The 27,511-nt window shown below is 48.8% G+C and overlaps 7 protein-coding genes across 7 annotated transcripts; 3 read left to right on the top strand and 4 right to left on the bottom strand.

Moving 5' to 3' along the window:
• Positions 1-359: 359 nt before the first annotated feature.
• N7537_007622 (uncharacterized protein) lies at positions 360-2,067 on the top strand (the record flags this gene model as incomplete). The annotated part of the gene is made up of 3 exons (XM_056898677.1): positions 360-794; positions 851-920; positions 983-2,067. 3 exons carry the CDS (start codon positions 360-362, stop codon positions 2,065-2,067), a joined length of 1,590 nt encoding a protein of 529 aa, XP_056750753.1.
• Positions 2,068-2,983: 916 nt separating this feature from the next.
• Positions 2,984-4,198, bottom strand: N7537_007621 (mitochondrial 37S ribosomal protein mS35; the record flags this gene model as incomplete). The annotated part of the gene is made up of 2 exons (XM_056898676.1): positions 2,984-3,579; positions 3,637-4,198. 2 exons carry the CDS (start codon positions 4,196-4,198, stop codon positions 2,984-2,986), a joined length of 1,158 nt encoding a protein of 385 aa, XP_056750752.1.
• Positions 4,199-4,477: 279 nt separating this feature from the next.
• N7537_007620 (Glycosyl transferase family 28 C-terminal) lies at positions 4,478-6,997 on the top strand (the record flags this gene model as incomplete). Its single annotated transcript, XM_056898675.1, has 6 exons — positions 4,478-4,772; positions 4,837-4,975; positions 5,032-5,117; positions 5,594-6,501; positions 6,566-6,880; positions 6,935-6,997. The coding sequence occupies 6 exons, from the start codon at positions 4,478-4,480 to the stop codon at positions 6,995-6,997; spliced, it is 1,806 nt and encodes a 601-aa protein (XP_056750751.1).
• A 1,575-nt stretch (positions 6,998-8,572) lies between these two features.
• N7537_007619 (DUF3602 domain-containing protein) lies at positions 8,573-9,061 on the bottom strand (the record flags this gene model as incomplete). The annotated part of the gene is made up of 1 exon (XM_056898674.1): positions 8,573-9,061. One exon carries the CDS (start codon positions 9,059-9,061, stop codon positions 8,573-8,575), a length of 489 nt encoding a protein of 162 aa, XP_056750750.1.
• Positions 9,062-12,056: 2,995 nt separating this feature from the next.
• GbpA lies at positions 12,057-19,362 on the bottom strand (the record flags this gene model as incomplete). The annotated part of the gene is made up of 6 exons (XM_056898673.1): positions 12,057-13,387; positions 13,453-14,220; positions 14,267-15,939; positions 15,991-16,327; positions 16,385-17,815; positions 17,892-19,362. The coding sequence occupies 6 exons, from the start codon at positions 19,360-19,362 to the stop codon at positions 12,057-12,059; spliced, it is 7,011 nt and encodes a 2,336-aa protein (XP_056750749.1).
• A 683-nt stretch (positions 19,363-20,045) lies between these two features.
• Positions 20,046-22,953, top strand: N7537_007617 (putative U1 snRNP complex component Yhc1; the record flags this gene model as incomplete). Its single annotated transcript, XM_056898672.1, has 6 exons — positions 20,046-20,286; positions 20,344-21,336; positions 22,273-22,374; positions 22,452-22,574; positions 22,637-22,711; positions 22,814-22,953. The coding sequence occupies 6 exons, from the start codon at positions 20,046-20,048 to the stop codon at positions 22,951-22,953; spliced, it is 1,674 nt and encodes a 557-aa protein (XP_056750748.1).
• A 1,032-nt stretch (positions 22,954-23,985) lies between these two features.
• On the bottom strand, positions 23,986-26,247 carry N7537_007616 (transient receptor potential ion channel family protein; the record flags this gene model as incomplete). Its single annotated transcript, XM_056898671.1, has 1 exon — positions 23,986-26,247. The coding sequence occupies one exon, from the start codon at positions 26,245-26,247 to the stop codon at positions 23,986-23,988; it is 2,262 nt and encodes a 753-aa protein (XP_056750747.1).
• Positions 26,248-27,511: the final 1,264 nt, after the last annotated feature.

The following is a 27,511-nucleotide window of genomic DNA, read 5'->3' as shown; positions in this document are numbered from 1 at the left end:
TATATCTCTTTGATGTGTAGATAATTATCACAGTCAAGCTTCAAGATCTCAGAGTCTCCAATATATGAGATTGTGTTTTCCCACCAACTTCAGTTTCTCATCTCATCTTCATCCCAATTTGTGTCCGTTTGTCTAGGGTTGTCCCCTATCACCTGTCACCCTGTCACCTCCAGGGCTGTCACCTACCCCTTCTGTCGCTTGTCACCTCTCCCATAATCCTCTTCTCCCACAAACGTCTTCTCCCCACCTTCTTTCCTTCATCCCTCTTACTTCTTCCCTTATCACTCCATTCTTATTGCACATTACTGCCTTCTTCAATATCTCATTTTTATCTTGATCAAGTCTTACCTTTTGTCAAGATGGCGGCTCCTAGTCGCCCTCAATTTTTCTGTACCCGCCCTGACGGGACTTTGACCCCACTGGTAGCTGTTGATGAGCTTCCCACTAACGTCACCATCTGTGGTGTCTCTCGCACCCTCAATGCTGGAGAAACCCAGGGTATGACCAGCTGTGGCCTGGCTACCCAACGTGCTGAACCTTGGTCCATCAACGGGGTTACCCAGTCCTCTGGGCGTGCCGTCGGAAAGGAACCTTTGTCAGATATGCACAGCCTCTTGCTGAAGATTCTTACCGAAAACGATGTCCCCGATGTCATGCGGGCATCGGCGCAGGCCATTCTCATGCAGGGAATCGAGCGCCCTAACGGACTTGGTGGTCAAGGCACTCCTGCCAGTGGACTATCCCCCATTGCGCCGACATTCTATGCGAAGAATTCTCACACGGGCAATAAGCATGTATGGCTGAGTGCTCTGGCATGTTATGCTTCATGTTTCTAACTCTTTCAACACAGGCCGGAAGCTCGAAGAAGGAATACTGCTCGTACTGGATTCGTCACGGCGAATGTGATTACTCTCAGCAAGGTAAGTTGACTGGATGCCCGAGACCCTATGAGGTCTATCTTGACTGACGCTATGTTGCATAGGTTGCCTGTACAAGCATGAAATGCCCACCGAGTTCCACATGATTGAGAAACTTGGTCTCCGCGATATTCCCCGCTGGTTCCGCGAGAAGCACAACATTGCCAGTGTTTTGCACCCGAACCGAGATCGTTCGCAGCTTACCATTGCGAATCAGCCCCCCATGCGGGCCCTTCCATCCCCAGCCTCGCCTACCAATGAGAGTTCCACTATCCATGCAACCGCCAAGTTGAACAAGTCCCCTCCTCGTGGACCAGCCAACCGTGGAGGTCACAACGGATATGGTCCCCACAATCAGCACCGAGGTGGAAGCCGCAACGGGGCCCCGAATGGACATCATGGCAACAACTGGAAGGGTACCCATCGCGGTGGTCGTAACCGAAACATGGGCAATGTTCATCATGGCGTTAGCAACGAGCGTGACAGCGAGCACAGCAGCGAGTATTCCCCCGGCATGGAATCCGTCCCAGCTTCCTACAATTATGGAGCTCATGGATATGGCGGTAACCAAGTTTGCAACCCGACCTCCCCGGCCGCTGTTCCGGCCTCAGTCCCAGTTGCCGTGTCGACTACTGGCCATGTTGCTGTTCCCATGGCTCCCAACCAGTCTCTTCTGGATGACGGTAACTCCCTCAACCGGAATGCATACTGGAAGCTCAGCGAGCTGACCGATTGTAATCAAGATATGTTCGAAGATGCCTCGCACAAGCCGGTTGAACTTCATCACCGCGTCCAGCCCCGTCACATGTACCAGTACAGCTCGAACCCTTCTTCTGATGGCGGTGTCATGCTCCCCAAGGAGCCCGCTGTGACCTACGATTCGAACTTCGGTGCCTTCGCTCGCGTTGATGTTCCTTCTCGGAACCAGTCCGACTCCAACAGCTCTCATGGTACCGTTCAGATGAATTATGGACCTTCCACTCCCCAGATTGGGGATCTTCAGCTCACCGACAACGTGCCTCTGAACTCGACCGAGACCCGTGTCACTTGGGGTCCCATTGGAGGTCCCATCCTGAAGCGCACTTCGCCTCCTGCGGAGAACATTGCGCACATGTTTGGATCTTACTCCAACCACCCTCACAGCAGCTAATTGGACCATTCGACAAACTTTCACTCAGGCGTGCCTGGCCTGGGGGTGGTACTCATGTTCTCCTGACATGGTTATCACTCACTGACCATTTTTATCTATTTTTCGTGCACTTATGAGATCTGGTGCATCGACGTGATTTCCTTTCGATGTCAACCTACCAGGTAAAATTATGCGATATCATACCACACAGAGACTATACCAACCAGCCACAAGCACGGAAAATGGTCCAGACATACAACAAGACAATACACCATGAGGGAGAGATAGGAGACACTTGCGTTGCGGACACTGTTTTTCTTTTCTTCGGGTGCTTTTTATTTTTTTTGTTTCTTTATTTTTTGCTTTATTCTGCGTTATTTTTTGTTTTCTTTTGCCCGGGTTTGGGAAATGGTTACACCCGTGGAGGCGTTGCGAATATGGATGATATGTGCCCATATGGAGTTGTGATTTCTTTTGTGACCTGTTATTTTCGGCTCTTGAACTGCAGCAAGGTCTCCCATCGGTCATGGATAGGATGTCATTGTTGGTTCGAGTACAGATGGAGTCGGATTTGGCTGATGACGGGGTTGCAGTTAGTTCTGCTGATACTGCCCTAGTCTTGGCAGATATCCATCACAACACTTGAAATTGAATGCAGTGTTTTTTTTTCTATTGGCCATTTCCATTCCAGTGATATCTACGTACTTGTGAGCGTTAAGTGGAGCTCCATAGAAAGTAGCATAGTCGTACGACTGTAAGTTAAAAGGCGAACTACAAGGTGGAATGGAGTAACAGCGAGCCGCCAATGCATGGAATAAAATGACTATAGTACATTCGAAAGAAAAGATGCCAAAAATCCTGAAATATGCGCCCGCGCCTCGCAAATGTCTGACAACAGCTTCTCAAACACACCCAATATACAGTTGACGAACATTTATCATCGACGAGCCACCTTTTTCCGGGCGCCAATCTTGACAGCAACGCGCTCGCGCTCGTCAGTAGCCTTGGCCTGGAGAGCAGGGTTAAGCGAAGGCAGAGACTTGATAGCATCGGAGATAACTGAATTACCGTCCACAAGGGCGGCTCGTGTCTCCTCGGCAGCTAGACGCTCCTTGCGCCGCGCGGCCAGCTGACTCCGACGGGTCTCGGTCATGTTCCAGGATTCGGGGAATTGCAGTTTGGTCTTGTACTTGTGGTGGCGGAGATCGAGTGGGATATCGGCGAAGGAGTCACCTTCCTTGGCCTCCTTGATCATCGAGTTAACGACATCTGCGAGGTAGCGCTTGTTCTGGGCACGCGAACCGAACTTCTCGCTCGACATGCGAATGATATCGGTCTGCGGGTTGTAGCGCGTACCGGCCAGCTTGAGGAATGTTTGGCGCTGGGCTTCGGTGAGATACTTGGGGGTCAGATCTTGGGATGCAAGCTCCACGACGACCTTGGGCTCGGCTGGGTGCTGTTCACCCATGTAGGTAGTGTAGCGGAAGCGGAGGATGTGGGTTTGGGGAGGCAGGGTGAATGGTTTGGCGAGCTCTATAGTTCAATGTCAGTGGATGGGAAGTGTAGTCCCCGATGAGCAATTGATCTTACTGCTCAGCATCGGCATGTCCCATGCTGTAATGCGGGCATATTCTCTCATTTCACGGTGCAATTCCATCTCTGCATGTGCCAGGGAGGTGATTTCGTCATCATTGATTTCCTCGTCTCCATCCTCGAGTGTGTTGACCAACTCGTCAGGCTCGTCCTCGGCCCAGAAACCAGGGCGACGGGGACGAAGGTCTTCGAATCGAAGATCCTCCTCTTTATCAATCTGTAGAACGGCCTGCTCAATTTCCTCGAAGGCCGCGGCGCGCTTCTGGGGATTGTTGAATTCGGCAACCATGCGGGTGTTCTCTTCGTCGAATGCCGCGCGGTCCTCGGGAGACATCATATCGTACATTGATCGCTGCTCCTTGGTCAGGAGATCGACTGAGTACTCAGGCATTGGGGGGTAATCCTCCGCTTTGAGTTCCTTCGGCGGCGGAGGAATCACGGGGTCATCCTGGACGCGATTGAGCGGAGAGGCGGAGAAGTACCGAGCAGATGGGGCCATGAGGCCCCTCCGGGCCATATGCCTGGCTGGCTGAGACAATAACCGAGCTGCTGAAGCCATTGTTGAGGGTATAGCGTGGGTAGGGACAGGATCTCAATCACGATGTTTTCCGCTTCCACTTTTGCGAGGTTCACCGCCGTACGCTATTCCAAGTTTAGTCTAGCGTGGTCCATCCACACGTGACACCATGGTATATGATCGCATCTTAATGTTTGGACTGTTCTCTCATCTCGATAATGCATCTTTTTATGACTCCCTTATGTGAGGATGATAATTGACTGCCAGAGAATCTCCGAAGGTTGATATCTCTGCCCATTTCAATACAACAATATCGTCACGATGAAGCTATGTTTTGTGACTGTGGGGGCCACGGCTTCCTTTCAGAAACTACTTGAACAAATACTTAGTTCCCATTTCCTCGAGACACTAGCCAAACGTGGCTATACTCATCTTCTTATTCAATATGGTAAAGATGGCCAGCAAGTCTTCCAAGACTTCATCGACAGTGACCAGCCCCACCACGGTCTCACCCTGGGAGGATTCGACTTTCAGCCGAGCATTGATGCCCAAATGATGATGACTGTGGAAAGAGAGGCCCTTGATCAAGAGCGTGGCTTGATCATCTGTCATGCCGGTATGATACATCACTATTTTGCGTATCAAATATGTCCGGCCTTGATCCACTTACCATCGTACAGGAAGTGGGACTGTTCTGGCAGGTCTTCGCTTGGGTGTGCCCTTGATTGTGGTTCCCAATCCTGACCTTGCTGATAATCACCAGCAGGAACTGGCTGATGAGCTAGAGGAAGGGAACTACGTGATTAGTAGTTCGGTCAAGTAAATAATCTATCGTTCCTTTGTCTGCTCGGCCAGTCTGGCTAATTTCTGGTCAGGGATGTTGGCAATGCAATTAGCAGAGCAGAGACTCAGAAAGCTGAGGTATTGTCTATGCGAACTGGAAATACAACTCTTGCAGAAAGTATGTCTGACGAGTTGAGCTTTTTGGACTAAAGGGATCCATCTGGTGACCTACAAGGACCGATTTACGCGAATTCGCTTTTGTTGACTGAAAAATGGGATTGGGAGATGTCCTTTATCACGAATTATGATGTTGCATGAAATTACACCGGGCATCGATCAAGCAATCGGTCCGAGTTCTGTCTATAAATCGATGTGGAAGTCTCATCTGGCAGACCACGAAATCAATTACTGTATAACCCTATATGAACCACCACCGCTTAGCTTTTAGCATAAATGTTTGACTGATGTTTCTTGTTTCACTAGGAGCAAGTCAAAGTATTATAATAATTCTGTAAACTTCAATTCCATCGTTGCAAGTCTAATTTACTATGCGTGGACTAAGAGTGGCCCAAGCTCCTTGTTGACAATTCCCGATTTGCGGATTTGCGGTTTCGCGTCCACTCCTGAATCAGTGACAAGAACATCAACCCCCAGCCACCGAAACATTACATGCGTCTTCAATCCAACTTCCGCCCCGTCAATCCTCCGAGTCGCCCATTCTAGGCCGAGAGGCCGTCTATACCCGCGCTTGTCCTTCCCCGACATTACCTCCCATCCACACCACACTCCCCGCAATGGCTGAGGCAACCCTTCACAACGTGCCAATTGTCATCGACAATGGCAGTGGCACGATCCGAGCAGGCTTCGCCGGAGAGGAGATTCCATCGTGTTATTTCCCGTCGTTTGTCGGTCGTCCCAAGCACCCACGGGTGATGGCCGGTGGTCTGGAAGGAGACTCGTTCATCGGGTCCCGTGCACAAGAACTCCGCGGACTGTTGAAGATTAGGTATCCTCTGGAACACGGCATTGTCACAAATTGGGAAGATATGGAATCGATTTGGCATTATGTCTACGAAAACGAACTCAAGACACTCCCCGAAGAACACCCCGTCCTGCTCACGGAGCCACCGCTGAACCCGCGCGCCAACCGTGATATCGCCGCCCAACTCATGTTCGAGGCTTTCAACGTCCCGGCCTTGTACATGTCGATTCAGGCTGTGTTGTCGCTCTATGCGTCTGGACGGACTACCGGTGTCGTCTTGGATTCTGGTGATGGTGTCTCCCACGCAGTGCCTGTCTTCGAGGGTTTCGCTATTCCGAACAGTATTCGGAGAATTGATGTTGCTGGTCGTGATGTTACGGAGCAGATGCAGTTGCTACTGCGGAAGGCTGGACATGTGCTGCACACTAGCGCCGAGAAGGAGGTTGTGCGGATGATTAAGGAGAAGGTCTGCTACGTGTCGCTGGATCCTAAGCGGGAAGAGAAGGAGTGGATGAACAACTACCACAAGTCTGATGCGAAGGCGATGGACTACGCTCTTCCGGACGGTCACAAGATCAAGGTATGCACTGTCTTGGAATATCATTTGTTGGATTACAACAATGCTAATGAACTTACCTCTCAAGATTGGCCAAGAACGTTACCGTGCGCCTGAGATCCTCTTCGATCCCGAACTCATCGGCCTCGAGTATCCCGGTGTGCATCAGATCGTGCAGGACGCCATCACTCGTACAGATCTCGACCTGCGAAAATCGCTATACCTCAATATTGTGCTTTCTGGAGGTTCAACGTTGTGCAAGAATTTCCCCGATCGGTTGATGCGCGAGATCAAAAAACTAGCAGTCGAGGACATGAAGATCCGCATTTCTGCGCCTGCTGAGCGCAAATACACCACGTGGATTGGTGGTAGCATTCTTGCTGGCCTGAGCACGTTTAGAAAGGTATGCAAACCCTCCCCCTTGCCAATGTATCATAGCTAACTAAGCGCTTTCTAGATGTGGGTAAGCGCAGACGAATGGCACGAGGATCCCGAGGTGATCCACAAGCGATTCGCATAAAGGACTCGAGTCGTCTATGACGAAAGTCTTTGATACCATGGTGGCTTGCTTCCGAGTCAACTCTGGGACTGCTCACATCCACTGCCTCCAACGCGCTCCCCAAAGCACCATCACTAATCCTCAGAACAAACACAAGAAACAGATCTTGTCAACCTGGATCGATCATCATGCAATTGGCAGTGCATACCAAGAAGTGATTGACCAACATCACAAATCCGAGTCGCATTCCCGACTCTTGATACCCCCAGTTTCCAATTTCCTAACCAGTTCATGTCGTCTTGGCATTGGCTCTGACTTTATTGCAAATACAGTCTCTTTTGCGTCTTGGGGGTGGTTCTACTCTAGACATAATTTAACTCGGACATAACCTGCATACACAAGTTCTCACCATATATATATATTTTTTTATCCCATCCACGTAGCTTGATTAGATCGCCTCAGTCGATATATATAAGCGGCTTACTTTGAAATCTTACTTTATGTTATTGCCTCAATAGAAATAAAAATTATAAGAATATATATCTGTCGCCACATATTACATGGCGGTGGACTCAGGATTCAGACCGAACACCAATACAAAGAAAAAATAGAATGACTATCCGAATTAAGAACATCCGTCCATGGACCAAAAGAAACAAAGCAAATTATAACAAAGCCCCAAGAACATTCCAGATAAAATACAAAGCACCAACAATAATACATCCGTGGATCCCAACAAAAAAATATCAAATTCGGCTGTCATCGCCTATCCGCGGATACAACCTTACGTCTCGACATGCGACACCTCCAAGTCTAGATTCGCTATGAGTGGAACCCATTCACTCAAGCACGTCTTGACATATGAGCACGTCTTAAACATACGAAATTTACTACTACAATGATGTAATGGGAACCATGGAGAAAATGTTTTGGAGACACGTAATCCAGCAAGGGAACATCCCAAGCATGTAATTTGCAATTCATTGGTTAAAACCCACGGCTAGGAAGTAGTAGCTCAGAGTGGCGCAGTATTGGGGGGAATATGTTGAAAAACAGAGAAAAAGGAAACACAGAATGTGCGACACAATGAGAGAAATCAAGGGGGAACTCCGAGAATGATACGGCCAGACAATTGTTGTTCGATGGCGCGATCTTGGGTGTGTTGAATGAAACTCCATAAAAGAGAACCCGGTTTCCAGAACCTGGCGTGTAATGTAGGGTGGTTTGGCGAGAGCGCAAATTAACCAAAGAACAATGAAACGCCGGTTTGTCCATGTTTGAGTTTGAGATTGAGTGAAGAGGTGAGGGTTCAATGTGGAAACAAAGGAATGATGTGTGTTCCGTGGGAGATAGATGAATGGTTGGAATTGGAATTGGAATTGGGATTGGGGTAATTCGCAGACACATCCTGAAAGATGACAGGTAGCGAGAGGGCTGTCCTTAATGTCTCGGTCTGAGTGATGCGGTGGAAGTCCCGTGTGATTAAAAAACGAGAAGTGGTCAAGAGAAAGGCAAGAACTTTTTTGGTTGTCGTTATGTCGTTGAAATTGATCTCGTGAAGGACGAGAAGTGTTGGAAGGGAAGTAGAACATGCATCTAGGCGGCGCCCTTCAGCTTGCCCCAGCCCTTCTCAAGACCACGACGGGCCATGTCACGGGCACGATCAGCCACGGATCCAGTGCTGGAATTGGTAGCCGTGCTGGCAGCAGAGTACTTGCGACTCAAGCTAGAATCGCTGCAGTCGTCGCGGTATATAGTGTTACCGGCACCACCACGACCGACGTGGTAGACGGGGGCAGCCCGGCGCATATCACGTTCGAGTTCTTCGTCGAAGCTGAAGATGGTACGCTCGCTGCTGCTGTGGACGTTGCCAGCACCGCCACGGCCAGAGATAAAGGTTGTTGGAACGCGGGAGTCGAGACGAGCGAGAGAGGCGGGACCGGTTGCGCTGCGCGAGTCGGTGGTCTTGGTGTCCTTCAGGTTGACGACATTCCCGGATCCTCCTCGGCCTGTGTAGACAGCTGGACGGCCAGCATGGGGCACCGAAGGGTGCGGCTCGACAACGCGATAATTTGATGAAGGCATGGTTGATGTGTGAAGATCAAATGTAGATCTGAAGTATAGAGGTATAAACAGTCTATGCTGTAAGGACTATGAAAACTCCATCAAGCGCAGAATTTGATATGGATCTTTTTAACAAACAGCGGGGACTTCCATGTTATATAGTCTCTGGGACCTTTTTGGAGTCATTTCCAGATCCAGGCACGACATCCAGTCACAAGGTCCTGTGGGGGGTCTGTTTTTGAATTCTTTTTATTTTTATTTTTGAAAATTTCATTTTTTATTTTATTTGAATTTTTCCCGTCGTCATCGGTGTCTAGCGGCTAGGGATATTTCCATTTTGGGTGCTATGTCAGCACCTTCACGTGGCCTGAATAAGCCCTGTGATCTGGTTAAGGAAGATGATTGGCCCTAAACCTCCCCCCGATGATAAAATTCTGGCTGCTTTTACCAAATTGTCCACTGGGCAACCAAGTCATCTGACTGGGGCTGCTCCACCAATGGTGAGTGGCAAGACGTAACAGAAACTGGAATAGCAACCAATGGGGGTTTCCATTACCCCCAGGAAATGCAGAAAAACCTCTCATTTCAGGATCATCGAGTGTCCAGATCTTGACAACGTACAGTATACCTCACGTTATTATCCCTTGTAATCACACACCGCAACAGGGGCCATTTTCTTAAGCACGTCAGGTGTTGCGCAATTCCTACCATTTAGGCATCTACATACCTAAAGGGTGTAGCTGGTATTAGGCATTGTAGTCATGAGCTGGCAGAGAATAAAATACTCACGATGTATTGTAGAGTACAGAATACAACATACCAAGGGAGCAGGTATTTTACTGCTCCAACAATTGCATCATTCACCGGGCCGTGTCCACTTTCTATTTCCAGAGAACAGGGGGCTATTGTGCAACCCTTTTTTTTTTTTTTTTTTTTTTTCAATTTCTTCCCGGGTGTGCTTGTAAGGTGGGTAGGTGGTACCCTTGGAAGCATCCGTGAACGTGAAACTGGTACAAGCTATATGATGTAACTAATTACATAGTACTGCACAATGTATGTTATATACCGATTTGATTGTGAATATCAATATCAGATTCAGATCAGTACATAATAAAATACGCTATGTACACCAAATTTCAGGACGTAGATCGCTATGTACGATGACTCCATCGCGCTGAAAATTTGCGGGATAATTCTTCCTTAGCGGCCCACGTCGATCCAACCTTAGGAGTCTAGGGCATCGGCTAGTTGTTGCACATGGTACCTGATGTCTTGGAGATCAATAATTCACTCACCGCAGTCCAACTAGTTCCATTGCCCAGCATGCCGAGAATGGTGTCCAAGGTTGACCCCCTTGGCTTCATTGTCTGAGCCGAGCAGTCCGAAAACGGAATTGGTAAAGTGCCGTTCCCCAGAGATACTGAATGACGTTGAAAGAAAAAAAGAAAAAAGGAAAAAGGAAAAAAAAAAAAAAAAAAACCGATCCTCATGTGCGCTGACTGGCCGAGTGATCCGAGCGGCGAAACAACAAATCAAATCCCTCGTCTGTGCGTTTCCCATTTCCCCAGATTTTCTTTTCCCCAACTTTTCCGTTTGGGACCTGCCGAAGTCATGCGTCTCTCGCATGACCTTTCCTCAACGAGATGAACCCCGGCACTGCAGTAGGTCCGCTGTGACCTCACACAAGTTTCATGAATACGTGTCTTTCTCTAGTGACACAGATGTAGTAAGGTATACAAAAAAAAAAAAAAAAACCCCGATCCCTGCACCTGACTTAGAATTCTTCATAGAGTACATCGCATTTCGATCACCCCTCACATATCAAACACAACTATATCATATACTCTAAATGCGCGATTAAACCAAACGCCGAGTACTCCGTGACATTGCCCATCGTACATACCTAGTCCATTCCATATATACACTAGCCACCTACTACCCCCTTATTAGATAATAGCGCAGTACCATGACACATGATTATCAGTGTCGCCAGGTCGAGACCCGGGAACCGGTTCGTTTGGCGGCTTAGTGCCGGGGCTGCCATTATTATTCAAAGATGGCGCAAGGACTGCATTTGATGTACAATGATATTGGAAGAATACTCAGCCGCTTATGTGGCCTCTCTGCTTCACTACGTAAGTCCTTAATCTGATTTCATTAGGGACATTATAATTTAGTTGTATATAGAAGCGGCAAAAAGCGTAAACGTATATTGGACCTTTCTATGTAGAACCGGGGGATATAGAAAAGAAAGTACACTGCCCAATTCTATGGCTAGAGTACCCCCGGGCCCCGCCAGCTCTAGGGGATTCCAGCACTTCCCTGCTCATCCGGTCCCCGGGTATCGTACCGGGATTGGCACTTACGTAGGCTTTGGATGCTATTATTATCAAGTAATTGTATCATCTCGCCAATTTACCGTTTTACCTGGCCTTGTGCTTGTCGATGTGACTACTTTCCTACTGTACTCTGCTGATCGGGTCAGCTGTGTTACGTTTGCGGGAGGTCACCGGGGTCGGAGGCTAAGCTCGTTGGCTTGGGGTTTTGGCTGGCTTGGTATTGCTAAAGATGTCGGTAGGTGTTGGTGTTGGGATTTGGGATTTGGAGTTTGGGTTTTGGGTGGGAACCTTGGAGGTCAGTCACCTTGTTGATCCATATCTCGCACGACCATCGCAACGTTCTATGGTTATTGCGGGTTGACGTTTATACCAACTTCTAGATGGTATAATATGAAACACGTTTTGCGTTTTGTGTAGGACACATAGAAAAACAAGACTTCCGAACCTGGTTAGTAGTCGTGTCTGAAATGCTTGTTTAGGATTCGTGATACGTTGGATTATTGACTCAGTCATATTACGACGATAGCATAATGGTTTTGGAAACAGAAAAAGTTCATTTTGAATCTCAAATTATGCTGAGACACAACAGCATCCCCAAGGATCAGCATCCATGCATCCATGGCATCCAAATTCCCATTGAACGACAACCCAACCACTCTCAATGCAACATCCCAAGCTCAAGAACTTCCAAGCTGACCATCCGAGACCCAATGGTAACCACCAGCACATCGGTATCCACCGTTTTGTTTAAGCCACTGGTAGCCCTGTACACAGACTCCCATGGACCGCAGCTTCATCTGATTGGCTTGTTCCTTACGACGTGCCTCAGCCAAAGCCTCTTGCTGCTTGCGGATTTTCTCCAAGATTGCTTCCTGTCTCCTGCGCTCCAGCTCAAGCTGTAATCGGGCTTGTTCGTGGCGAATCTTTGCATCTTCGTCTGCTTTTCTCTTTGCCTCTTCCAGCTCCTGTGCTGCCTTCTCCTCCGCCGCCTTCAATTTCAACATCTCCTTCTTCTGCTCTTCCTCTTCATCTTTCAAACGCAAGAACTCTTTCTCTTTAGCTTCTGCCAGAGCTTTGTCCTTTTCGAGTTGATACCACACTTCGTCGGGAATACCAGCATCTCGCTCCGTGGTAGAAGTGGATGTGTCTGTTCCAGGCTCTGCCGGGTCTGGTTTATTGCTAGAGGCCACCTCTTCATTGACCGAGCCTTGATTGTTCGGCGTGGTAACAGGATTGCTCAAAGGTTGTGTACGTACAGCCAGGTCTGTTTGCTCCCTCGTTTTGACTGAAGTTGATAGAGGGCTCTGTGAGAAGACTTCGCGGCTAGATCGCTCATTGATCATTGAGTCGAGCGCTTCGAGCACCGTGTCTTTGTTCAGAACCAGTTTCTTCCCGCTAGATGACTGAAGAGTTTTGCCAAAGATCGTCTTCGTGAGCGTTCCAACGTCTCGTGCATTTGCCCAGCCTGCAGTTTTTGATAGTCTATCAAAACGCCGCGACATTCCCTTCTTAAACTCGAAGTCCGGACTCTCCAAGCAGACCAGGTCGAATTGGGCCTGCGATTTGCTGAGGAGATCTCTTTTCTCTTTCAACAAGAGCTCGTAAATTAACTTGATACAGTCTGCCGAGGAGAGTGGATCAAATTGAAGAGACTCTGGGAAGCGGCTGGTGAGCCCCGGATTTATTGACATGAGCTGGTTGATGTCTGCATCGTACCCGGCTAGAATGATGATCAACTTTTGTGCAAACCTGGGTTTTGTAATGCAATCCACAATCTCATCCATGGCTTCTTTGGCGAACAGTCCCTCGGCCAGCCGATAGGCTTCATCGATGAACAATACTTTTCCAAGGCCACGTTCCAGGACGCTCTGGGTCTTCGGGCCTGTTTGGCCTACATATTGACCCACCAGGTCCGTCGCTGATGTTTCGACCACTTCACTCGAAGCTAGAAGGCCCATGTCGTAGTAAACTTGACCCATCTTTCTGGCCGTGCTTGTTTTCCCGGTACCTAAGTGGGATTTGGATGTCAGCAATGTTTCTCTGGAAAAGAACTGTGAACAGAGGTGTGTATACCTGGAGGACCACGGAAAACAAAGTTGAACGGTAATTGTGTGCGCGGATCCAAGTCCAGTCGTCTGAGGCTCTGAACCATTTGTCGATAGCCTTCCAGTTTGGCAACGATACCTTCACATCCGATGACACCCTCAAACATCTTCGCAACACTTTCCTTCTTATCCGCACGATCAAAGTCTTCATCAAAGTCAGGAGCATCAAGAATAGAATCTGGAAGAGAACCGGGGCGTTTGATGGAAGAGAGGCGTTTTTGATACCGCATTTTGGCATTGTCGAGCAGCTTATCAATCTCGCCTGCATTGCCAAATTGTGGGCGATTGCGGAAACGCTCGAGCATCTCCAATACCACGCGGCGGCCAAGATCAGTTATTCCAAAGCCTTGCTCCTTGAGCTTAAGATTCAAGATCGCGTCCAGTTCATTCGAGGTGAAGTCTTCGAAGACAAATGCCTGGTCCATTGGAAAGCGTCGGCTGAAACCAGGGTTGACCTTCTGGAACATCTCTTCCATACGATCTTTGTAACCCAGAAGCAAGACACACCTATCGTCACCAGGTGTGCTTTGTACTTCTGCCACAATGGTGTCGATCACGGCAGCTCTGAATTGGTCACTCCTGGGACCTGCTCCATCTGAGGTACCTCCAGCGAACAGTCCGTAGGCCTCATCAATAACTAGCACCTTTCCCAATGTAGATGCGAGTATCCCTTTGGTATTCTTTTCGGACCCTCCGATCACGCTGCCAACAAAATCTGCTGGGTTCTTTACCACCACTGCGATTGTTAGTAATTATTATCTACGGCGGGGGAGCCTGCATACCTTCGCCATTGGACAAAAATCCTATGTCGACAAGTATTTGACCATAGATCTTTGCGATAGAAGTTTTCCCCGTTCCGGGGTTTCCTAAGAAGACTTTATTTAGACTGTATGCAACCAGTGGCTTCTCATCCAGCTCACGCCGGAAGTTGTAGCGCATGGTGTCCAAAATAGCCTCTACCGTCTTCTTCACAGCGTCCAAGCCAATCATACTCTTCAACTTTTTCCAAGCACTGGATGACTTTAAAGCCTGCGATGGATCTGGACCGATCATGTCTTCCTTGCTCAGGAAGAAATCGTCAATCTTGCCACCACCCTGTCGTCTTTCCCGACTGACTCGTGCAGCTTGCCGCTCAGAGATCTTGGACATGGCATTCTCAACGGCTCGTGCATTGGCAAAGCCTTCACGACCACGTCCTCTGCCAACTCGACGAGCTACAATGCGACAGTAAAGTCCTCCAAGGTTATCCTCAACTTTCATCTGCTTTCTGTATGTCTTCTCGATGCATCCAATCAAAATTTGCATCAACTCAGTGTCGTCGAAATCCTCAAACTTGAGCTCATGCGGGAAACGACTAGGAAGTCCCTGATTGTGCGCAAAGAACTTCTCCATCGGTCTTTGATACCCGGCAAGAATGAAGACAACTTTTCCCGTGAGGTTTTCAACCTCCGCCAAGAGGAAGTCTAGAACCTGTGTACCACCGAAACTGCTACCGACAAGTTGATACGCTTCATCGATGAAGATTGCACCACCGCCATCTTTCAGGAGATTCTCGATGATCTTTTGACATCCCGAAACACCATCGTTCGCGAGCCTGGACCCGGTTGTCTCGATGAATTTGTCGCCCGGAATGATCCCCATGGACGATAGGAAATTTGCATAGAGACGGGCAACGGTTGTTTTTCCGGTACCAGGATTCCCGAGCAATACAGATCCAAATCGATCGTGGCTCAAGTCGATGTTCTGTCTGATAGAAACGTCCACTTTCGCTTTGATAGACAAGAATTTCATCTTCACTGACTCAAGTCCGATCATGTCAATTAAATTGTCGATCTCCTGGCTTTGGGCATTGAGGAACTTCTTTTGATAGTTCCAGTCTCCTTTAGCCGCCGATGTCTCTTTCGGCGGCATTACCTGTCGACCTGTAGGCTGAACACTAGGGCTTTGAGTGCCTGTAACGCTGGAATCTGTAACGCTGGAATCCGAGCTTGCTTCTGTGGTGGTTGAGGGTATACTTGTGATTGTTCCAGAGCTCAATGTCCGTTGAGGGGATGCTGGTCGCGAGGGTGGTCGTGGGGGGTTCTTCAGATCTTCAATTTCCTGGCGATGTTGTTCAAGAACCCTCGCTCGCTCCGCGTCATCGAATTCATCACGTCGAACACGTTTGAGATGGGAGGCTTCCTCCTGAGCCTCTGCAAGCTGCCGGGCGTACTCATTCTGCTTTCTCTGCCGTTCTCGCTCCAACTCTAGATCGCGTTTACGCCGGCGCTCTTTGACCTGGTCTTCTTGAATGCAGAATCGACACGAACCCTTGGCCTGGGAACAGGACAGAGATAAAGAATGACCCCGGGGACACTTCCATTTCACGATTTTTGTGCACTTCATTTTCGAATGGTCCGCAAGCTGGTGGCATTTTGACGGGCACTGGTGTACTCCGCAACTCAATTTCACGCCGCTATCGGGAAAGTCAATATCAAATTATCATTCAATCTTCTGGTGGACTTACCACGGGGCAGAGCATCCTCCGTCCGGGCATTCTCTACTGAAGTCTTCAACTGTTCGGAGAATGGTATTTGTTTGGGGATGTTGCTCGCATTGGACAGGCAGTCCATCGTATATATGTCCCTCTGACTTCAGTTGGTCAATGAATGGTTTCCAGTGCTTTTGACCCTTTCGACTAGAGACAAATGTTTCCGAGTTTCCCACCAGAATAAGCACATTTCTGGCGCGGGAAAGAAGGACGTTGAGGCGCTCGGGGGCCGCCATGAATCCTATGTCGCCAGTTTTGTTACTACGGGTGAGCGAAGCGATAACAATTTCACTCTCTTCTCCTTGGAAGTTATCTGTTTTCTCGGGTCAGACAGAATCTTGTTTGTACCCGTACTTTTCTTTCTACTCACCAATTGTAGACAGCTTGATTTGGCGCTTAGAGTGGGAAGCCCCCGCGTGTGACAGAAGACCTGCCCTGACAAGGTCGTAGGAATCGATGTCATTTAGTACTGGATCATTCTGTTTGCTCAGAGTCTGCCTCAACAGACTGAGCTGACCCAAATATGGGGTCAACACGACCAACTTGTCTGTTCCATACCCTTGTTGCCCGAGATACTTCACGATCTTGAGTACAATCTCTGCCTCGAACGCATTTCTTTTGCTCCCGTTCGAGTTCTCATCACTTCGGTCAGACACCTGGACAAAAATGTCTTCGGGATTTTCATGATGGAAAAATATGACTCTGTCGCACAGCCCTCGTGGCTGAGGGCGGTTTTTGGTCTTCTCATCGTCTTCCAGCGCAGGATAGGTGAGATTGCGTACGAGACTTGAGATCTCGGGACACATTCTATGTTGCTTGGTCAATGTCGTATGTGGAAACCCGATATGTATGAGTCTTTCAAAAAGAGAGACGTTCAGGTCATAACCGTCTCCTTTCTCGGTGCTCAAGCTGTAACTGTTGATCTTTGGCCGTAGCTGTTGATGATCTCCTATCAAGATCAAATGCTTGGTTTCTGGTGTCATCGCTGTAAGCACATGGGACTCGAGAATCTCGCCCGCTTCTTCAAGAAGAACAATGCCAGGTGAAGCATGTCGAATGTCTTCAGAGTACATTGCCGCGGCTGTAGTGGTACAGCCAATGATCCGCTTTGATTTCAAAATTTCCCGGTTTTTCGCACCCAGGGTAGCGCTCAGTCGGTTTTGGCATTTGTCGAACAATGCTATGCTGACGCTCAAAGACTCCGCCTGTTCATTTAGTAGAGCTCTCCTCCAAGTCCTGTCTTTCTCCTCCCTTATGTTCTTATCTAGTTTCCAGATATTGTGACAATGGGCAGGAAGAAGATTGGCATACACTCCTGCGTCTTCGTTTCTTCTCCACCGCGCGTAAAGGTAGTTCCTGGGTGATTTTCCACCCTGGGTGACTAGAGTCATCCCATTTTCGTCCTCTGGCACGGTCAGAGCTGCGAAGTACTCCGGTTCTTCAAACTCCAGATAGTCCAAGATAGACACATCATTAGCTATGAGGTTCCTGTAGGCTTGGAAGGATCTATTCAAAGTGTTCTTTTGCTCATTTCCGTCCGCTTCGAGCGCATTGATGGTGCTCCAGGTGGTGTGGTCCCTCTTGTAGGACGAGTGCTGTTTGAACAATCCCAACTGCTCAGTGCGTTGTGACGACTTAGATCCGAGTCTTACGATGTCGGAGGGATCGATTCCAATGTCTAGTAAGTCTTCCAGGAACTGGTCCAAGGCATGATTCGTGTAGCACATAACCAAGATCTTGTCTTTGGTATTATCATGCAGGGCCTTTGCGAGAAGGGCACCGATGAATGACTTGCCGGTGCCTGAAACTCATACTGTCAGCCTAATGTCCTTGGCGTTGGAAATGAGCGTATGGTGAGAGAATTCGCGTGATCTTACCTGGTGGTCCTTGAATAAGACTCACTCTCTGTGTCAGCCCGGCCAACATAGAGTCTAGCTGTGAAGAGTCCAGTGTCACTGGCGTTGAAGTTTGGAGGGTGCCCTGGATATTACATCCATATTCTTCCTTCAACTTGTTGACCACATTCCAAGGAGCTAGAGTTGATTCTTTCACTGGATGGTCTCTCTCGTAAAGGAACAACTCTTCTGTGAGAGGCAGATCGATCCTTTCTTGCAAGCCTTTCAAGATTGGCTCGTATGCGAACATTGCCGTTTCGACAAGTAGGAACTCCACGTCTTGGTAGAGTTTTAGGTAAAGCAGAGACTTCTTGAGCGCCTCTTCACCTGTAATACGTAGCATGACCACTGGAGGATTGGATACTAGTTCGTCAATTTCTCTTTCGATTGTAGCAAAAGCCACGACTTCTGTGTCTCTAACCAGACATCCAAGGGCACGATGCTTCACAAACTGAGGCGTGGTCTTTAAAAAATCAGTGCGACGACTTTCCGAAAGACCTTTAAGTTTTTCCAAGCCAAACGCGGCAGTAACGCCAATGGTACACGGTCGAAGGCGATTCTGAGGCCCAGAAGTGCAGCGGATCTTAGCGAGAAAGAGATTTTGTAAGTGGAAAGCCGACCGGCGCCCCTTCTTTGTGCCTCTTGCAATTTGAAAGTCATCGCGGAGCTCCGAGAGCATATCCTCTCGTAAAAGGCGAAATTGGTTGTCAATGTGGCCCGCAATGCGTTGGCCGCTGGGCAGCTGCGCGATGTCTTCAGCACGTCGATAGAACGGCTTCTCCGTACATACTAACTCATCGGCAGTAGGGAAAATGGTCGTCAAGCGGAAATCAGCAAAATCATTATCATGTCGACCGCCCGCAGTAATCTCAGAGTGCTGGAGGGTGGCTGTGGGTGATTTCATCTCCAGGCGATATCTGATCTTGTGGCCTGCATTTCGTATATCGACCGAGGGCGAAGTGAAAAGCGACCCATCGTCTAAAACAATCTGGGCATCGGCTCCAATATCCACGCCGCAAGAGGGAGGCAATGAAAGCAACTCCGTCATCAACCAGCATAGAGCCTGGATCGCACTCTCTGTTAGTTTCCGCGTGCGGAACGCCTCCAGAAATGCGCCCCAGAGTGTACGAGGCTCCAAAATGATCAAAAGAAGCTGTTCAAGAAATTGGCCGTTACAGAGAAGCTTGACTTCGCGGTGGTTCAGGTATTGAATTAACTTCGCGGTGTATCCGTTGATGAAGACCGGTGTGAGGTTGAACCTCAGTCCGTTTCGCAAGGCATTTAGAGCGCTTTTGCTTGAAATGATTCGCTGAACAACAATGCTAGGATCTTTTTGGTCCAGAACTGCTTCAATAAATCGCTTGAAATCGTTCTGATCCTGGACTTCTTGGTTTCCACGGAGGACGGCCCCAAAATACTTGGCCAGTCGCTCCGATCGGATATTTGTAGACATAACAGGAAATGAGGCTCAAAAGATACTAGACTTAACATATACTTAGAAGATCAAAGTTGGCAGAGAAAGAGAATAAATTTGGGGGTTAAGAAGGGCTTTAAGAGTCAATAGATAAGAAACAGTTTGGATTCCGCCTCGTTGACCTTTGAGCAGAGCGCAGTTACACTAAATATGCAGACTACTAGGGTTATATATGCCTTGCTGGCTTGTATCTTTACGATCCAGTTAGACTGCCTAGGAATTCGCAGGAAAACCAACAGATGCAAAAATGCGCAGGAGTGCACAGGAATAGGCCATATGTGACGTGGCGACAGGGATCACAGCCTCCTGCATCCTGTCTCGCTTGATCTCTCTTTTCTTTTTCCTCCTTGTTAGTTAGTATCCTCGTTGAAATGGGTGGGAAATAATACAGCCATTTTATCACTAGGCCACATCAAAAACCATGGTCTCTAATTATGGCCTAGCGGGGGTTATTTCTTCGGGGGACAAAATGCACTCTTTTCCTCGAAAGAACTGGCTGTTAGCATAATACCGCGGCGACATAACGCGCGTAAAGAGCAAACGAGAAGGTATTTAATCCTTTGGCCCACTTATAATTGTTCCTCTGCATCTACATACCTTTACTGCATTGCGTGACAACTTTCCTCGGTACGACTTTCGGACACCTAGACTACTCTACAACTATGTCTTCGCGGGCAAGAGAAAGAGGACGAGGACGATGGAGAGGTAGAGGAAGAGGTGGAGCATACAGGAGGCAAATTATTTCACCAGCGCCTCCGCTGGGAGAGATCCTTGTGACAATCCAGTACGATGAGATCGAAAGTCCAGAACATCAAAGTAGTGATGTCTCCCGAATCACAGAAAGTCAATATCTGACATCCTACAATTGGCTTGATGGGGACAAGAGCAGTATCATCGTTCCAGGTAAGGTGACAAACAAGGCACCATTCACGTAAATGTTGACTGACACATGTATACCAGGAGAACCACCAAAGTGGACGCCTCTGTCTGATCCGCGCACGCTTCCGCAAGACAATGGTACATATTATCGGGATCGAAATGCCGCGCGATATCCCACTTACCCTCTCGAACCAATGGTACAAGCAATCCTAATTGGCAAACCCGAGTTCCCTGTGACCGACGTGGACATCGTTGGGTGCAACAGTACCATGGGCCATCTGCTACGTTTTGTACGTGGGGCAGATGATCCCTTTAGGATGCTTGTACAGGTGCTCGGCAAGACCGTCTTCTTTATCAGAAGGGAAAACTCGCCCACCGAAACAATCCCCGGTATCCGTGGATATGGGCATACTTTCCCGGAAACATACACCACGTGGAATGAAAATGTGGGCGGATCCAAGTCCCACCAACGGGTGGTGGAGTACAAGTTTGCCGACATGCAGTGCTTGATCCGTTTTGAACCGGATGGCTTCTTGCCTGACCTGGTTACGGATACCGAGGAGACCGAAGAGCCCGTTCCCGATCCCCAGGAAAGTATCAACGCAGAGGAAGGTTTGCCGGCCATCGAAAAAATAACACTTTCGGATGATCCTTCGCCCACTACAGAAATGGCACCTCAGCAGCTTGAGATTGCAATGCAAGGCCGGCGTATCCCACAGTGTGCAGTCTTTGACCTGAAGACTCGATCTCGCTCTAAGAGGAATGCCAACATTCTTGCCGAGGAATTGCCCCGGTTGTGGCTTACGCAGACCCCCAACTTCATTCTCGCCCATCATACAGATGGTCAGTTCAAGCACATTCAAGTTCGCGACGTGCGGGATGATGTAAAGCAGTGGGAGGAGACCGAGCAACTGAATTTGCGCAAGTTTGCCAGCTTACTCCAGATGATTGTCTCATTCGTTCGAAGCCTGGAAGATGGAAGACTTGAGATTGAGCGCGAGGAGAGTGCGCAAGTTTTAAATCTGAGAGCACAAGGTGGAGTTGTCAATAGCGTCTTGTCCCCGGCTGTCGCAAGTAGGTGGAATATGTAAACCAGCTCTCAGGAGAACAGTGGTTTCGGCTACCATTCTTGATTCGAAGATTGATCAATCCAATACAAATCCAATGCTTTTTCACTTATCACAATCGATTCTAAAGCTCTAGAGATACCAGTCTGGCCGGATATTTTCCACAAGTATGACATCAAATATGGCCCTAAAAAGCCGCTGCATCATAAATTGCCTGTGCAAGGTGCTTTTTATCATGTAATGTAGACAACGTCCTAGATTTGTGGGTTCGTTAGCATGTCTAGAGTAGCAGAGTGTGCTATATGTAGTAATGACTAGATGAGTGTCGTATATGGCTGACGAGCCTCGATTTCGGCAGCTAATGAGTGTGATAAATCATACTAGCCAGTTAGAATTGATATCGTTATTTGGATCACCAGAATTCACCCCTCAGCAAGAGAGATGTTGTCTTTGTTCTAGAGATCCGATGCGATAAGACACTATTCTGCCACTACGGACCGCCTGCTCAACCCTCGCCATCGAGCTCCGAAACCACTGGCCAGTCCTGCTGCCACAGTTTCTCTCTTATCTGCGTCACCAAGGCTTTACTTCCGACATTCAACCTGAGACCACGACATTGCAGATTAGGACAGTCCTTGCTAGTAAAGAATCCTGCCTCTTGAACGAAACCGACCCCGAAAGGGAATTTTCCTCTTTCGCGCGACGACAGCAAGGTACTTGCTGCAGAAACCGGCAAGATGCCCAAATATAAGTCCCTCCAGTCCATATCTTTACAACTGAAAGCTAACTCCCTATGCACTCTTCTGTATGTTTTGCCACAAATACAGGTCTAGACAGACCAAGTGGTGTCATAGCCTATTCCGGGCATAATGCGACACGCCCGACTATGGCCACTAAGCCCACATCCATCGACCAATTGCTAACTCCCCACTTCAACTAACAGGCGACTACTGTGATGTCTATCTGACGCACGACTCGATGAGCGTGCGCAAGGCGCATAACTCCGGCCGAAACCACCTGAGGAACGTGGTGGACTACTACCAACGTACGTCTAACCGATGGCCCAGCAAGGCAGCCAACCCCAACAGCTGAATGATAGCTAACCGTATGAACCCGATGCAGAGATTGGTCAAGAAAAAGCCCAGTCCGTTATCGACTCCATCACCTCCTCCTACGCTGCAGAGGGCCAACAAGCCCCCAACATGATGGCCCCCGGCGCGTTCCCGCCTCCCTTCGGATTCCCGGGTACGACTATCCCTCCCATGCTCTCCTAAAAGCCAACCCGGAACACAAACTAACACAACCAGGACGACCAGGCATGCCTCCTCCCCCCTTCGGTATCCCTCCACCAGGCGCCCCCGGTGCCCCAGGCATGCTACCTCGTATGTCCCACCCTCTCCCAACTCCACCCTACATCTCCAAGAGAAAACGATCTCCAACCGACCCAGGACCAAACCCAGCTAATCAATACCCCTACCCAACAGCCCCAGGAGCCCACGGTCTTCCCTTCCCACCTTTCCCTAACGCCGCCGGAACCCCACCAACAGGCGGCTTCCCCCCCGCCCCTCCCCAACATGCCCCAGGGCGCAAACCTGCCGATTCCGCCCCCAGGAGGCTTCCCTAACCTCCCCATACCTCCCCCCGGAGCCGCGGGATTCCCGCCTATGCCTGGTCAGCCCGGTATGGGCCCAGGCGGTCCGCAGATTCCTACTGGCCCCCGTGGCTTGGAGGGGTATCCTCCTCCCCCCGGAGGTGGGCCTCCCGGTGGGATGGATCAGCGGTGGTGATTATGATCGCGATCTTGGGGTTGGTTCGTATGTGGAATTGTTTCTGATACCTTTTTTTTCCTGTGTGTGCCGTGGGCATGGCATGGCATCTCTCATGGTTCTTTTTGCTCTTCACTGTTAGTGTAAAATAGCGGTTTCTCTTTTTTATATTCCTTTACTTTTCGTACGTTATCTTTCATACAAGATGGTCTTGTTGGGTTCTGGTTATTTCGACAGGCATGGATGTTGTGAGTTCATGAAATTGAACTCTACGAGAGATCCGAAGCCCTAAAATTGAAAAAACTTCGACACCAACATATATATGTAGACATCGCTTTCATATTTACATCAAAAGGCTCTTGAAGCAAAGTATGCTTTTTGTTTACCGCCTTCGTATATACCTCAAAAGATATCTGAAAAGAACATCCAAAATACTGGTGTATAACGTGAGAAATTGAAAATATATTTCATCGGCGGCAGAAATAGTTACTGCAAAGCCAACAAAAAAGAACAGAGAAACCCTCAAGGCCGATCACCCATATCCAAATGCATCAAAGAACGCCGAGCGGAAGTTAAAAAAAAAACAAGGGAAATACACCTCAAGGATTTAGACCGGGGAGAGAAATAGAGAAAATAATTGAGGAGAAGAAGGAAGAAGGAAAAAGGGAAAGGAAGGGATAGATGAGAAAAAGCCCACACCATTAAGCAATGGAGTGAATTAAGAAAAGAAGTTTATCTGAAGCGATGATCCTGCAGCTTGTGCAGAAGCAAAAAAGAGAAAAAACCCGAACCCAGAGGAATGGCGATTATAGACCATCGGTATCCCGCGCTAAAACAAAATCACATATCTTCATCTCGGAAGCGACAAAACAAAAGACCACTGGCATTTTTTAATGGTCATAGCCAGCACCCCTTTGCCAAGGACTAGCACTGTTCTGGGCTCGATATGTTGTCGACAGAGCAGATTGGCCAACAGGAGAGGTGTTATCAAAGCTTCTTCCGGCGGGTGAAGGGGACCGACCGAAATTGTCGTATCCGGGGGGAGGATTGTGATGACCTGACACGTTACTGGGGAACAGTGGCACAGATGGGTCAACGGGTGACCGAGACACTTGGGCAGCAGAGCCGTGCGGCGGGTAGGTTGATTGCGGTGGGTAGGTTGACTCCATTTGACGGCCGACGCTAGCACCGTTTCCACTGGAGATAGAAGCGGTATCATCGTCGAATGGGTTGTTGTTATATTGCCCAGGCTTCATATCACCACGCGCTGTAGCACCCAAGGCATCCAATTCAGTAGTAAGCTGGGTTTGGGACTTGATGAATGAACCACGATCGTCACGCATGGGCTGGTAGCGAGTATCGGGGTTCTTGGACACAACGGCATAAACCGAAGCGATCAGAACCAGGATCAAAAGGACCAAAGCGAACACGGCATTATAAACGAAGAAGATGACACCCATCACACCGATCATCATTCCGGGGGGGTCGAACACATCCGAGAAAACGAGGAGGAAGATGGAGTTGAGGAAGTTGATCACAGCAATAGAGATGTTGAAGACGTTAGTCTTCTTATCCATCCACGGACGGAGAACGCAGACAGCAACCAGCATGGCTAGCTCGAGGATAACCAAAGCCACTGTCTGAACGACCGGTGCAGGCTGGCTCAGACCGATGAACATACCCTTGATCATGGTGTAGATGAGGAACGGAATGACGAAGTAGTATGCCGTTGCACGGTACTGTACATACAAAAAGCCCCACTTGTTCAGACAGGACGGGTCAGAGTAAAGAATGTATGCTGGGTTCTTGTGCATTGTCACTGAACGCTTTGCCAGCCGAACAACCTTCTGAGAGGCCCACCCAAGAGAGACGAGCATAGAAAGGAGCATGACCACTGCCAAAACAACCTCGGCAGGCGAGTCACGCTGAGTGAACTCCCAGAGGCAAAGAACGGACATTTGGGGCAAACCGATGAGAGTCAGTCGGAACAAGATACCACGCAGAACGATCTTCCATCCATTGCGGAAGTCCTGGAACCGGTCACTCTTCATTTGGCCATTTTTGACAAGTAGCTCAGTAATTCCCTTGAAGGTTGCAACGATGATGACAACAATGCAGGTGAAGACCGCAAAGAAAATTAGGCCAGTGAGGAAAATGTTGGTATCCTCCATGTTCGCACGGAATCCGACACGATCGATTCCTCGAATGACAAGAAGTTTCTGGCTTGTGTCGGATCTCTTGACCATACCAGTTGCTCGCTTAACTATCATGGGACCCGTGGCTCTCTTCAAGAGGTTCATTGCTGGGTCAGCGAAGTCACGCTTGCGGCGTTTGAGAACCTCCACAGAAGTATCCCCAAGCTGTGACAGGATTGTCGACGGAGTTCCACCGGTTGACCGCTGATACCAGGTGGCGATCTTCTGGATGAATCCCACGCGGATAATACCCATGCTCCATTGGAAGTTCTGGGTCCAGGACTCCACGATCGGGGGCATATGAACCGAGGTCATGCCGATAATCGCTTGCGACTGCATGAAACCGAAAAGAGAGAGCGCATTTGCCGCGACGTGAGCCGCAGTGTTAGAATGACCTAGCCCGGAGGTAATGGCGGATGCAGCGAGACCTAGTCCGGAGATAACAGCGGTTGTCCACGAAACTCCGGCTTGATTAACGGTCTTGCCGTTAGAAAGCGAGGCCTCGACACAAGCAATCTTTTCTTTAGTGTCGGCTGTCTTTATAACAATCCGCACATTTGCGTCAAGATCAGGGACGGTGTAGGCGATACCAGGAATTTTATCTGAAGTGCCTGCTGGCAGGTCGAGAGAAAGTGGACCCAAATCCATGGGTCCAGCGGCCATGGGACACATACCCATGCCAGTAATTGAACAAGGATTAAGGGTGTTCTTGTATGCCTCGTAGCCATACGCAGTAAGGGTCATCTCCGCAACAACCTTACCCTCGATGTATGAGACGCCATCGAAGCCGACGACAAGAGAGTTATTTCCCGGATAGAAGACGACGCTGAAATATGTTGCCGTGAAGTTACTACTTTCCATGCACACGCTGAGTGCATTGGATTCGAGGAGCTGAGTGGCGGAGGCTAGCGGCGCCAGAATGGCGACAAAGCAGGTGAGAAGCGATATTAACCGCATTTTGGTGTATATTCGATATCAGGAAGAGGTTGCGAAACACCAGAGGGGTTCCCAGTGGTAGATCGGGGCGAGGGGAAGCGATCTGACGGCTCCCGTGTCAGTGGCACTCCAGAGTACCACGTTGCCAGCCGCCGGATGCGGAAGTTTTTGTACGGTCGAGTCGTGTTTGATCGCCGCGGAGCCGAGTGATTTCTGAATGTCTCCTCGAACTGTTACTGTATGCTGGGCGCAAATTGTCGGAGCAAAGTCAGGGTCGAGTCAAGGTGTGTTCTGCCTTTGGGGCATTTGAATATAAGCGGAGCGTAGAAGTAGTCGTAAGGGGTTTAATGGAATCGGAAGAAGCTGTATTTGTAGATGAATGAGAGTATGTCTGAGCCTGAATGAGAGTAAGGTCGAGTAAGGCGAAAAAGCGAAATGTCGAGAGTGAGTGGACTGGCGATACACAGTATGGCCGAAAAAGGAGTAAAGGAGCAATAGGCTTGAAACGGGGGAAGAAAGTGGTTTAAAGTAGACACAAACTGTTCCCTAGAAGAGAAGAAGAAGAAAAAAAGAGAGACAATGAGGGAATGAGAGTGAGAGGAAGAGTGTCCACGGGTTGTTCACTCAGGGACAGTCGACAAGGGTGGGAAAGACATTGCCTGGACTGACCGTCGCCATTCCACTGGAAAGGTATGTGGTCATGTATTGTAAGAACACAGGGGCGGCTAACTTGGAACCAATCAGAAGTCTGTATTGTTTTTGTACTAATGTTTGGGTTTATTCCGTATGGTCACCCATTGGCACCTTCCCCCCCCCTTCAACACTTACAGAATGCCACCTCTACGGCCACCCTATATAATGTTTCACTTGCTTTCTTCCCTTTCTTCTCTTTGTTCGTTTCATTCTATTCATCCTATCTACTATATCCTATTGACCAAAGAACATTTGAAAAACAACTTTCTCTTCTCGTATACGCGTACTAACATTGCCGAAAGCGGTTTGATGGATCGTGGCGGAATCAGGCGGGTCCATAGCCCTTAGGATTATTATTAGAGACGAAGTCGAATATGCCAATATTTAAGTCACGGGTATTACAGTGAACCAAAGGAACTGTTGCCCCCAGCTGTGGAGTGTGCCGAATACAGTGGACCGTTACGTGTTATGGTAACTTTGAACATCAACTTTATATTAATATATGTCCAGAGTAGGCATATCACATTCAAGTATTCCGTCTGCCTTCGATAATTAATCAAACTGAGATTCCAGACTTTTGAGGTCCACACTT

This window comes from Penicillium hordei, assembly GCF_028827395.1.
Source record: "Penicillium hordei strain IBT 12815 chromosome Unknown utg000004l_segment0_segment0, whole genome shotgun sequence".
Classification (NCBI taxonomy): Eukaryota; Fungi; Ascomycota; class Eurotiomycetes; order Eurotiales; family Aspergillaceae; genus Penicillium; species Penicillium hordei.
Note: the sequence above shows the minus strand (reverse complement) of the source record. Positions and strands in the feature narration are given on the sequence as shown.